Source organism: Eubalaena glacialis, chromosome 1 (assembly GCF_028564815.1).
Source record: "Eubalaena glacialis isolate mEubGla1 chromosome 1, mEubGla1.1.hap2.+ XY, whole genome shotgun sequence".
Classification (NCBI taxonomy): domain Eukaryota; kingdom Metazoa; phylum Chordata; class Mammalia; order Artiodactyla; family Balaenidae; genus Eubalaena; species Eubalaena glacialis.
The window spans coordinates 574,235-587,408 of NC_083716.1; the positions used below are offsets into that span (position 1 = coordinate 574,235).

A 13,174-nucleotide genomic window follows, 5' to 3' on the forward strand; every position below is an offset into this window, starting at 1 on the left:
CTGTTAAACCCGACAGTGACTTCCCAGTGCTCACCTCGCCACTGTCTGGGCCACATTTGACCTGGCTGATCCCTCCCTCCCCCTTCCCTTGGCTTGTGGACCCAGCCCTGCACAGGCCTCCTGTCCAGCTTTCCAGTCTCCCCTGCACCTCTTCCTGCCCACGGCCCAGGGGTCTCAAGGGCTGCCTCCAGCACTCCCCCCGCCATGCTCCCCCTCCGCAATCTCACCCACACGCCATCACCTCTGCACACCTGCTCACAGGCCTGAGCCTCCAGCCCCGGACCTCTCCTCCCAGCTCAGACACCTCCCACAGATGTCGGCTCTGAGCGCCCGATCCACATGTCCCAGACAGAAGGCCCGACGTCCTCCTGAGCCCCACACCACCCGCACTTTCCCGGAGCTCCCCAGGCTGGCCCGTGCCCCCATCCACCACCAGGTGTGTAGTCCCGAGGTCAAGGGTCCCCTGGCCCTCCCTGGCGCCACGTCCATCACCCAGTCTTCACCTGGCGCCCACGGAACATGCTCAGACCCACGCACACCGCTTAAAGCAGTAGGAAGGAGAACCGGCCCTGGCAGTCGCGCTTTCCTGCCCCCCCACCCCGCGCCCCTCCTCAGGCCTTGGCAAACGCTACTCCTTGGACATCCTCTCCCCTTCCTTCTCTGTCCAGCACCTGGCCCCTCTTTCAGACCTCAGCTCAACTGCCCTGAGCTTGGGGCACTCTCCCCAACACCCCCCTCGGGACCACACCCCTCTACAAGTGGCCTGGCTCCCGCGCTTCCCCTGGCGGCGCCCCGGGCGCACAGTTACTCTGTGCCCGTGTGATGTCCTCTCCCCACGGGGGCGGCCGTCCACCCGGCTGCCTTTTCGGGCCCAGCTCAGCCCCGGCCAGTGGCAGGGGGCAATTAACTATTTGCAGGATACATGAATGAATGAGCTAAGGAACGCAGGACCGCTTTCTGGGAGACTGCGAGGGGGTTTCAGCAGAGGGTCAGGGCCCGAACCCTGGGCATCCTGGACCGGCAGGGACCCAGATCGGAACCCGGGGCAGCTGCACTAGGCAGCCCCGCCACGGGGGTGGGCAGGGGCGGGAGGCGGGGGCAGAGCCTGCGGACCCGCCTGCGAGGACGCGACCCCGGTCAGGCGGGCGCCTCGCCCTCACGTCCTTTCCGACGGGCTGAAGGCGCGCTCACCGCGTGGGCGCCGGAGCGGTTCGCCTCCGGACAAGTCTGGCCCCGCCGCCGACCCGTAGGGCCCGCGCCCTTCTCTGTCGCTAGGCAACCCCTGGGCCGCGGAGAGAAAGCTAACCGACCTTGGGCAGCGGGCACCTCGGACGCCGGCGTCATGGATCCGGTCATAATGCAGGAGCTGGCCCGCGCCGAGAGCCAGCAGGGTGGGTGGGGGGGCGCCGGGACCCGCCCGCCCCCCACCCCTGGGGAGACCCCGGGACCCGCCGGACCCCTGCCCCCGGGGAGAACTCGGGACCCGCCGAGACCCTCACTCCTGGGGAGGCTGTCCCCACCCTGTTGACCCCCGCCCTGCCTGATCCAGTGACCCCTTGAAGCCAGCACTTCGAGGATTTGTCTGACTTGGGCAAACTAAGGCGCCTTTTTAAAAGGAAGCCTTTCGTCCTTCCTAACCGTTCCTCAAGGATTATTCACCTCACGCTGCTCCTGAAGCCGGAGCCGCAGAGCTGCTGCGGGGCCCGGAGGGCTGAGCTCGGCCATCTCGCTGCTGGGCTCCTTCCCCCGGAGAGGACCGGGCCAGCGCGGGCTCCAGCACGGGGGTGCCTGCCCGACCCCAGCCCCGTCCCAGTCCCTCCTGACCGTCCCCACTGCTGCTTGGTGGTGCAATGGCTGAGTGGTGACCAAATCTGCCTCAACTCCTGTCCTGATAGATGCTGCGTCCCTGAAGAGGGCTTATCAGTTGATCAAGTCCGCCAACCTGGGGAAATCAGAGTTTGACCCCACAGAAAGCTTCAGCCCTGACCTGTTTGTTTTGTGTGCAGAACAGGCCCTGAAGGTGATTAATCCCAGGGGTCCTAGGGAGGCGCCTTCAGGGGACCCCGATTTCTTGGTTGTACTAGAAGCGGGAAGTGGCAGCCCCTGGTGGGTGGTCCACTGGGCCGCCCCCTCTGCGAACCTCTTGGGGGGGGGTCTGTGTTCTTGCGCAGATGGGGCAGCCCGAGGTGAGCGAGGACTGCATCCGGATGTACTTCAAGGTGAAGGGGCCGGTCACCCAGTTTCTGGGCCGAGCGCACCTGTGCAGGGCCCAGCTGTGTGCCCCCAAGTCCACCGAAAACATGGTGAGAGGCGATTCCGGGCCCTGTCCCAGCGTCCCCGCCAGCCCTGCGTGCTGGTTCCTCCCGATTTTCTTCATTGTCCTTTTGAATCATGAAGCCTTGGTGTGTACAACCTTGAGTGTCTTGGCGAGGTGAAGCGCAGCCTTAGCTAGTTGGCCATCCTGAAATGAATATATAATTGTCCTACTGTATTTTTCCCCTGAGGTTGCTTTCATTCTCCTCAAAGTTCCACGCCTTGTACCGCCGCAGTTAAAATTCCCCCACCTCCAGACGGCGTCAGGCAGACTCACCTTAAAACGGCTTTGTTGGGAGTTGGGTGACCAGATTCATCTTCAGTAAAGTGAGATGCTGCATTTCCCACCTGTGCTTTTCCCTGAGGGGTCTGGCTTGTGTCCTTTTGACCTCTGCCCTTTGTGTCCCCGTGCCTGGTCATGCCTGCAGCACAGGTGGGGCGCAGGGTGGGGTGGGGGGTGGACTTCCAGGCTTCCAGGGAGGGGGCGGAGCTCCTGAGAGCTTCTGTGGGCGTCCACTCCCACTGTTCACACCCTGGGGGCTGGGCTGTCTTCAGAGAGGCTTAATGTTCAGGGGAGTGACGGTGACCGGTGATTGATGTTCCAGTAGCAAATTTGATCTAATTGTGCATTCTTTATGTTGTTTAGGAGGAATTTGAAAATTGCGTGACTCAGTATATGAAGGCAATCAACTTTGCAAAAGGAGAACCAAGGTGAGCAAGGCGGATCGGCCATTTCTAACTGAGTGTGTACAAGGTTTAGAACCAGAGCTTACCAGGTGGTTCTGTCTGTTTGGACGCCGGGGTTTTTGTCTTGTTTTGTTCGTGTTTTACTGCATCTAAGGCTGTGGGCTCACGTCTCTAGCGTTGGAGCTGGGCCGCGTGCACACTCGACCCTTTAGCTGCATCCTCTTCCCTGTGCAAAGGTCTCTATGACCTGCAGATGCCCTTTGCCTGCTTTCTCTGTGGGAACCTCGCCTTTGACCAGTCCCCAGGCACCTCCCTTTCTGGTCCTCTCTGGGGGGTTGGCATCTGGGCTCCCTCCCTGCCCTGCCCCCACCGGCCTGTGCTCCCCCTGGCAGATCGCCTGGCCCACGGCTTCGTGTCTGGAGGGGTGATTCCCCTGAAACTCCAGCACAGTTTTCTACTTAATTACTGCTTAAATATTATTGAAATTGTTAAGTTTGCATACAAACTGGTATTGATACAGCCTATTTAAACAGGATACAACGTTTAAAGCACATTTAAGTATAAACCCTAGGTTCATTCATTCATTCTCCCAGTGTCTGCTGTGGATGGTCTCCTCTGGCCAGCCCCTGTCGTAGGTGCTTGGGGAGACAGGGCCCAGCCCCGCAGACCCTTCCTCAGCGGGGACATCTGGATGGCAAGGCCCGGCCTTGAGCCAGAGGTTCTAAGGACAGTGGGTGTTTCAGGGGGACCATGGCCTGGAGCCCTGGAGCCCTGGAGCCCAAGCTGTAGGCACCCTTGGGGAGGGGCCTGGTCAGTGCTGCACTCCAGGGGTCTTAGGGGGACGTGCAGACTGCCTGGGGGGGACCAGGAACCTCGGGGGCTGGTGGATGAGGGGTCTGAGTAGACCCCACGAAGGAGCAGGCAGCCTTGTCTTCCTGCTGGGCCTGGTCCTCCCTCCTCTGGGGCACAGCGGTCATCGGCAGCACCCGTCCATCAGACGACCAGCACCGCCAGGTACCTGGGTCCTGCAAGGCAGAGGTGGCCCCTCCAGAGAGGTGCTTGGGTTCCCTCACTCGGGTTCTTCTGGGGGCTCCTGCAGCCCTCAGGGAAAAGCCCAGCTTCTCAGGGCGCCCTGCTCCCTCCCCAGCGCTCCTCCTCTCCCACCGTGCACTTCATCCACACGCACAGGCACCCCACCCAAGCTGCTTTCCCTGTACTGCTCTCCTGGCTGATTCCTCCAGGCAGCCTTCCTTGAGGCCCTTTCACTTGCCCGTTCTTGTCTATCCCTTGAAAGCCGAAGGAGGCCTTCCTCATTGGGTACTTTTATGGGGAGCTGATCACTTTTCAGAATGGCCGAAGGAGTGATGGGATCTCTGGTCTGGACCCAGGAGCCTGTGGCGGGGTCTGAACTGGAGCCACCTACTTGGCTGAGCAGGGCATGTGGCTGCCTCTGGGAGGATGCTGCATCCACCCCACATGTGCATCCGGCAGCCAGGCCAGGGGGGCTCGGGCAGGGCTGCTGCACCTGCCAGAGACAGAGGCCCTGGGTTCCCTCAGGAAGGGGCTCAGGACGGACTGGCTCTGGGTGAGCTTCACCCACCCTCTTCTTGTGCCCCAGGTATTACTTCCTGGTGTATAACGCGTCGGTCCTCTACTGGCGAATGGCGAGGCCATTTCTCAAGCCTGGGTATCATCACCACCTGATCCCCAGCCTCTCGCAAATCGTGAGCGTGTTGAATGAGACTGAGGAGGACAAGGGCTGGCGGGCAGAGCTGATGCTGTGAGTCGCCAGACGCCCGGCGGACGCTGGCCTTCCCCTCCCCTCCCCCCGGTGGCCACATTTCACATCGCAGCCCTGGCAGTGCTCTCTAGTCCGAAGTTAGAATCAGGTTTTGTGTGTCTTGTCCGCACATGTTTCTAAACTCTGCAGACGTCATCACGGTGTCCTATCAGACAGGTGTTCCCACAGGACAAGTGCTTCTACTCAGAACCCAGGAAGTGGGAGCCTGTGTCATAGTCCTGGCTCGTGGTTTTGAAAATAAATAAGTTGTGAATCTAGTAGACATTCTAGCAACATACAGGTTGGCCAGAATGCTCACGCATCCATGTGGCCCCACTTGGGAAGCTTGCCCCGAGCGCATAACCCCAGGGACAGACAGCCCTGCGTGGATGTCGGCAAGTGGTCCCCAGCCGGCCAGGCGGGCTGAAAGGCGCTCAGTGACACTTTCCTGTATTTGGTGGCATTGTCTGCGGCCAGTGACTTTGTGGATGCCACTGGCGGTGCCCAGAGGGTTGGCCCTGAAGTTGGAATGTAGAGTGTGCAGGCATTCCTCACCTGCTTTACAGCTATCTGGGGAGGCCTTAACAGAAAATAAGTGAAACTATGCTCTTTCTGTAAAACACCGTTGTTTGGGTCCTCGGTAATCACAGCGCAACAGTCCCCTTTCCCTTTGCAGGCAGTGGCCGAGCTCTCCAGCCCCGGCCCCAGCCCAGTGAGCCCCATACAGGGCGTGGGGTAAGGAGCTGCCAATCCCTGCATCTTTCTGAAATTTGTAAAACATAAAAATATAATGACCAGGTTATTAGACGTTTGCAGCAGAAAATGACTCCATCCAGGTTTAGTATGGACTATTTTTGTATTATCCAGGGAGCTTCTGGAGTGTTATCTACAAGCTGGGAAACACGAGGAGGCCGCACAGTTTTGTGCCACCGCAGCACCGTTCATCAAGGCTAACGCGCCACAGAAATACCGACAAATATTTGCTCTCATGGTAAGCTGGAATATTCCAAACTGTAGAAAGAAATCATTTTCTTAAGCCATTGTTCAGGAAACTATGGATAAAAAACCAAGACCATCCACTGAGAGATACAAAAACATACATACAAATGTACGAGCATGAACAGAACAAAACAAAATCTTTTCCTTCGTTGTGACTGAATATTTCCTTTTTAACAGCACTGAATTTTTTAAAAAGTTAGCAGAAAATTAGTAATTTAAGTAATTACTGCAACAGTGTGTAAAGAGCGCTCATCACCTATTAATTTTATATATGGGAATCAACTTAAATTATATAAGAAAAACTAAATATAAAGCATAATAAATGAGAAAATGACTGTTAATTACAAAATTTTACTTTTAAAGGAGGAACATTTGTAAAATAATAGCTAAACAAAATATCTGGTCTTTCCCTAATTATTTGCTTAAATCTCTGTTAATATTCTGTTTTCATCTTATAACAGGTCCGACATGAATTAATGGACGAGCTTCAGTTAAAGGAAGAAAAGAGGAGTTCTATTAGCCTGTCTGTCACTTTCCAGATTAATATGCTAAAAGCGTAAGTGCCTTGGGAAGGGGGATAGGCGCCGAGTAGTCTGTGTGCCGGGGTGGGGCGCACGTGTGCAGGGACGGTGAGGCTGGATGGCGGGCTCGGCCTTGCCTCCCTTTACTGAGAGGCTCCGGGGCGGATGCCAGAGTGAGTGCAGCTCCTCAGCAGTGAGGAGGGTGGCTTTAGAAGAGAGGGACAGCAGCCATGTCAGATGCTTCAGTTGGCCCTGCCAAAGGAAGCTTGAGACTTGACCATGAGCTTGAACAAAAAGAGAGTAGTTATGGGTGAAACCCTCATGGGACTGGGTGAGAGTGCACGGGAGAGATTGTACCCAGGTAGAGACCTGCTGTGGTGGCGAGAGGGAAATAGGAATGTAGAGAACCTTGTGTGTGAGTGAGGAGATCCCAGTGTGTGTGAGTGAGGAGATCCCGGTGCGTGTGAGTGAGAGGAGATCCCAGTGTGTGAGTGAGGAGATCTTGGTGAGTGAGTGAGGAGATCCCAGCATGTGAGTGAGGAGATCCCGGTATGTGTGAGGAGATCCCGGTGTGTTAGTGAGGAGATCCTGGTGTGAGAGTGAGGAGATCCCGGTGTGTGAGTGGGGAGGACAGCTGTCCAGAGGAGGCAGGTGCTGGTCTGGGTTGGATCTGGGCAGATGGGGAGTGCCAAGCCTCCCTTCCGGTGGGTTCTTGGTGTGGGACTCGTTCTGGGTGCAGGGCCTGTGCACGGCGTCCTCGGGGTCCGTTCTTAGTGATGGAGGAACTTAGAGCCTGGGCTGGCAGTGAGGGAGGAGGGGCGTGAGAGGTCATCAGGAGAATGGAGGGGAGGAAGGAGGAGGTGTCGCCTTCGGCCTTCTGTTCAGTGAGGACACAAGTTCATAGACTTCAGATTTTTTTAGGATAATTTAAAGAAATCTGACAGGATCTTTTGGTTATTTAATATTTGATTAAATTGATCTACATTCTAGAAAACTGGATAAAAATGATTTATCTGAAGATATCAACAGAATTCTGAAGGATACCTATAAATGTTTAAGTTATTACAATCACCAGCACTTTCCTTCAATCGGAGAGGAAAAGTAAGTGTTTATGTTTTCCCAGTTTCACATCTATGTACAGCATTTCGTAACTATAGGAAAATGTGGTAAAAAAAAACACATAACCATAATTACCCAAGCAAGTATCAAGCATTGTGGAGGTTTTAGTGTATTTCTGTCTAGTCTTTTTTTGTCCTGAGGTTGGTACTGTTTGGCAGCACCTGGGTTATGAAACTTCACATCATACTTTTTAAAAGTCAAATTCGGCTTCTAATGACAAGCGCTTTTCAAGTCGTTGTGCCGTCTTACGCCTCTGAGCAGACGCCTAGCGGTCCGGCGGAAGCACAGACCTCTCGCTGAGTGTCTCAGTTGTCAGGTCCCTGCTCCCTGGCTCCTGGGAGCGCGTCTCAGGATCCAGTCCTGGATCGATTCCTGGGAACTGGTAGTTGAGCCAGAGGCTGAAAGAAAGGTCTGGAATGTACCCCCCGTTCAGCTCTTTCATCAGGTTCTCTGAGTTGTTCTAACTCAGAGCAGGTCCAGCTCGTCTCGTCCCTGGGCACAGCCTCCCTCAGGGGCCCCGGGAGGTTCCAGAGGGGGGACCCTGGGGACAGAGGGGACCGCATGACACCGGGACACCTGCCCCGCCGCCTGGGACTGCACTGACTCCACTGCAGGTCTGCTGCCTGCTGGCGAAGTGGAACTTTCTTTCATATATTTACGGACATTTTTTTTCTCTCGTTAAATTTCCAGTGATTTCTTTTGCCCAGTTTTTAAAAAGGAGGTTGTAAATCATTTTACTAAGGACTTGCAAAAGCTTTTTCTGTTTCAAAATTTGAGTCCTCCAATTCCAGTATAATTATCAATTGTGTCAGTATGTTTACCTTTCAGGTCTTTTAAAACAATTTTTAATGTACAGATGTGTTTTATTTTTATTTTATTTATTTATTTATTTATTTTTGGCTGCATTGGGTCTTCGTTGCTGCACGTGGGCTTCTCATTGCGGTGGCTTCTCTTGTCGCGGAGCCTGGGCTCTAGGCGCGCGGGCTTCATTCAGTAGTTGTGGCGCACGGGCTTAGTTGCTCCGCGGCATGTGGGATCTTCCGGGACCAGGGCTCGAACCCGTGTCCCCTGCATTGGCAGGCAGATTCCTAACCACTGCGCCACCAGGCAAGTCCCCAGGTGTGTTTTATTTAAGATAAGAATAATTTGAGCTGATGTTCATCCCCCACTATCCTGGACCAGGCTCCATTTAGACCGTCAGGGAGTCCCCACGCTCCTGGCCCAGCAGCCCGGTCGGTGGGCGCTGACCCGGCTCCCCCAGGAGCCCCGGCGTGTGGCCCGCACGGAGCCAGCTGCGCCCTGCTCCTGACCCCCCGCACCCGCCCCGGGCCTCTGTGCCTACGCCCACCACACGCCCCCTCTCCCCCGCCCGTGGGTCTGTGGCTTCGCTGTTGCCGGTTTACTGTGTTGTGGCTAAGAGGCTGGCTGGGTGGCTTGTGATGCGGCTTCCCGAGTGCTCAGCCCAGTTGCTTCTCCCAGGCCTGGAAGGGGCGTGTCCCCTGCTGGCCAGGGTCACAGGCTCAGCCGCTTGGAGATGCTGTCTGTGGGGTCAGGTCCTTCCTCAGCCCCGAGGCTCCAGCCGTCTGTGAGGGGCCCCTGGGCTTCTGTATCTGGAATTCTGGGTAGAAATAAAAGTTCTGTGAGTTTAAGACCAAAAAAGGACTGAAAAATCAGTGATGGCTCCCTTTGTGGGTTCTCCCTTCTTCCCTGCACAACAGGCCCAGGCGGCCGGAGCCCGGGGAGGCCAGAGGGGCTGTCGGTCTGGAGGCCCCGCCAGGGCCCTTGGAGGTCCGGGCTGCACGGGTCGGGGCGGAGGGCGGGGACCCTCACCCACCCCAGTGAAGGGAGAAGGGAGGGTGCCTATTACGGCGGACAGGCTGCTTGCTGCCGGGGTGAGTGTCGGGAGGCGGAGATACTGGACAATATTCTCCTGGCTGAGAAGTGTCTTTGAGACCGAAAAACGAAGCAGGCAGCTCCATAAAGTACAGTTAGGAAGTTCATCGTGGGGACTGACACACAGGCAGGAACGGTCTGCGGACGACAATCCAGAGGCATCCACAGCTGTGCTCCGAGCCACCAAAAGGGGCACAGGGGACTTAAAGGAGGACTTAAAGGGGCCAGAGCTAAAAATGGCACCTGACTACCAAGTGGGACCGCGGGTTTACCTCCCCTGGGGGTCCCGTGACCACTGGCAACACAGGGCACTCTTCAGTTTTCATGTCAGGTGAAGGCAAGCGTTAGCATTGCTGGGGCTCCTCTGGCGGGGACGCATTCCTTGTGAGTGGGCGGAAGCTGGGTCGCGGTCACTAGAAGGGGGCGGGGGTGGGGCTGCGGGCCTGAGAGGAGCTGACCAAGTGCAGTCCGTGTGGTCCGGCCGCACTCAGGTTGTGACGCCTGCCTCGGAAAGAGCAGGGGGGTGTTGGCTTATCCCCAAGGGAGGCTGGCACGTCTGGGGACGCTGCTGGTGGCCACTGTTGCTGGTGACCAGGGGTGCTGCTAAACACTCCACTGTGTGCAGGACGGGTCCCCCCACCCAGCAGAGAATTGCCTCATCAAGACGTGATGGTGTCAGGCTGAGAAGCCTGGCCCATCTCCCACCAGAACCACTGCCTTGATTCCTGCAGTTTTATATTAAGTCTTAAAATCAGGCAGTTTAGTCCTCTGACTTTGTTCTTTTTCAGAGTTGCTTAGGATAGCCTAGGTCCTTTGCATTTCCATACACAGTTTAGCATCAACCTGCTGATTTCCACAAAGACCCTGATTGGCAATTGTGGCGATTGGTGACTGTGAATGCTCTGGTCACGGAATAGGAAGAGCCGCCCCGAGGAAATGCGTGTCTGTCTCTTGTCGCCCCTGCCCCCCACCAAGGGCTCAAATGGTGATGCTCAGGGCTCACAGCCCCTCATCAGGCTGCCTGCACCTGCCCTGAGGCAGTGGAAGTCCCTCCAAATCCTGTGTCAGGGCCAGAGGGGGCTGGGCTTAGGGACCCTCACCATAGGATTTCTTTTCTCTTCCATTTTATTCTGGCCTCCCCTGAGTGACAGCTGAAGGCTTATTCTACCCACAGGTGGGTGTTTCTTGTTGTCTCCTATTGACCCTATGCTGTTTTGTTTCTGTTTCCAGAATTCTTTTGCTTTTTGAATTAGCTCATCTTTCTCTGATCTTGAAATGTGGGGAGATCACCTCTGACTGCCTCTCAGACTTGAAGAAGATGGACAGCAAAGTAGGTGGTCAGGGACTGGGTGCACCACCCCCACTCACTGTGATCTGGACATGAAAGGCAAAAAAAAAAAAAAACGGGAAAGGAATTCAAAAGCCCCTCACCAGGAGGGCCTAAATTGTTGTGTTGGTAAATTCCTTTCAGTCTTTTTTAAGTGCAATTCATACATTTGAGATGATGTGATTTTTGCAGTTTTGCATCAATAGTATCATTAATGATAAATGGATCAATTTGTCAAGAGAATATAACAATTGTACGTTTATGTGCATCCAACATTGGAGCACCTAAATATATTAAGCAAATACTAACAAATCTGAAAGCAGAAATAGACAGCAATGCAACAATAGAAGGAATCTTTAATACCCCACTTTCAACATGGATAGATCATCCAGACAGAAGATCAATAAGTATGTATTGGGCTTGAACTACACTTTAGACAAAATGAGCCTAATAGACATCTGTAGAACATTCCACTCAATGGAGGAAAATACACATTCTTCTCAGGCACACATGGAACATTCTCCAGGACAGATCATATATTAGATCAGCGGTACCCAACATTTTGGGCACCAGGAACCAGTTTCGAGAAAGACAGTTCTTCCACGGATGGTGGGTGGGGGTTGTTCAGGCGGTAATGCGAGCGCTGGGGAGCGGCAGGTGACACTTCGCTTGCTCGCCCGCCGCTCACCTCCAGCTGTGCGGCCTGGTTCCTAACAGGCTGTGGACTGGTACCGGTCCACGGACCGAGGGTTGGGGACCCTGTGTTAGATCATAAAACAAGTCTCAACAAATTTAAGATGATTTTCTGACCACAGTGGTGTGACACCAGAAATCAGCAACAGGAGGAAAGCTTGAAATTCACACAAGTGTGGAAATTAAACAACATACTCCTGAACAAAGAAGAAATCAAAAGGGAAAAAAAGATTTTGAAACATAGGACAATGGAAACACAACATACCAAAACTTATAGAATATAGCAAAAGCAGTCCTAAGAGGAAAGTTCATAGCCAAAAACACCTACAATAAGAAAAAAGAAAGATTTCAAATAAATGACCTATATTTATACCTCAAGGAACTAAAAAAAAAACCAAAAGAACAGAACAAAGCCCAAAGTTAGCAGAAGGAAGGAATAACAAAGATCAGAGCAAAAACCAAATGAAATAGAGACCAGAAAACAAATAGAAAAGATCATTGAAACTAACAGCTGGTTTTTTGAAAAAATAAACAAAATTGACAAACAGCTAGACTAGGAAAAAAAGAGAAGGCTCAGAATCAGAAATGAAAGAGGAGACATTACAACTGATAACACAGAAATACAAAGGATCATAGAGACTACTATGAACAATTATATGCCAGGAAGATGGGTAACCTATAAGAAATGGATAAATTCCCAGAAGCATACAACCTACCAAGACTGAATCATGGAGAAATAGAAAATCTGAATAGACCAATGGGTAAGGAGATTGTATCAGTAATCAAAAAATCTCCCAACAAAGACAAGATGACTTCACTGGTGAATTCTACCAAACATTTGAAGAAGAATTAATGCTAATCCTTCAAAAATTCTTCCAAAATATTGAAGAGAAAGGAACACTCCCCAATTCAGTTCACAGGGTGAGCATTACCCTGACACTAAACCAGACAAAGACACTATAAGAAAAGAAAATTACAGGCCAATATCACAGATGAACACAGATGCAAAAATCCTCAACAAAATACTAGCAAATTGAATTCAGCAGAACATTGTAAAGATCAAACACCATGATCAGTGAGATTTATCCTGAGGTTGAAAGGATGATTTAATGTAGGCAAATCAATAAATGCGATATATCACGTTAACAGAATGAAGGGTAAATATACGATCATCTTAATAGATGCAGGAAAAGCATTTGACAAAATTCAACATCCTGTCATGATAAAAACTCTCAACAAATTGGGTATAGAAGGAATGTACCTCCACATAACAAAGACCACATATGACAAGCCCACAGCTAACATTATATTCAATGGTGAAAGACTAAAATCTTTTCTTCTAATATCAAGAGTAAAACAAGGTTGCCCACTCTTGCCACTTCTGTGCAACATAGTACCAGAAGTTCTAGCCACAACAGTCAGACAAGAAAAAGAAAAGTCATCCAAATCAGAAAGGAAGAAGTAAATGTGTCCCTGTTTGCATTTGGCATAACCTGTTTATACAGAGGAAACTCTAAAGACCCCACCAAAAACCATTAGAACTAATGAGCAAATTCAGTTAAGTTGCAGAATTCAAAATCATCATCCCAAAATCGGTTACGTTTCTGTTCACTAAAAATGAACTATCTGAGAGAGAAATTACAAAAACAATTCCATTTACAATAGCATCAAAAACAGTAAAAGACTTAAGAATACATTTAACCAAAGAATTGAAAGACTTGTGCACTGAAAACTAGAAGACATTGATGAAAGAAATTGAAGAAGACACAAAGAATGGAAAGATATCCCATATTCTTGGATTGCAAGAATGAAAATTGTTAAAATGTCTATACTACCCAAAAT

General features: G+C 52.3%; 1 protein-coding gene across 1 annotated transcript in view; it reads left to right on the top strand.

Moving 5' to 3' along the window:
* The first annotated feature begins 1,296 nt into the window (after nucleotides 1–1,296).
* Nucleotides 1,297–13,174, top strand: part of CFAP46 (cilia and flagella associated protein 46) — an 86,599-nt gene continuing 74,721 nt past the window's right edge. Inside the window, exons 1-9 of the mRNA XM_061182979.1 lie at nucleotides 1,297–1,391; nucleotides 1,896–2,020; nucleotides 2,172–2,303; nucleotides 2,960–3,024; nucleotides 4,619–4,780; nucleotides 5,648–5,771; nucleotides 6,241–6,335; nucleotides 7,291–7,401; nucleotides 10,543–10,642. Coding sequence (XP_061038962.1) covers nucleotides 1,343–1,391; nucleotides 1,896–2,020; nucleotides 2,172–2,303; nucleotides 2,960–3,024; nucleotides 4,619–4,780; nucleotides 5,648–5,771; nucleotides 6,241–6,335; nucleotides 7,291–7,401; nucleotides 10,543–10,642 — 963 coding nt within the window. The 5' untranslated portion in view covers nucleotides 1,297–1,342. The remainder of the gene's footprint in view (nucleotides 1,392–1,895; nucleotides 2,021–2,171; nucleotides 2,304–2,959; nucleotides 3,025–4,618; nucleotides 4,781–5,647; nucleotides 5,772–6,240; nucleotides 6,336–7,290; nucleotides 7,402–10,542; nucleotides 10,643–13,174) is intronic.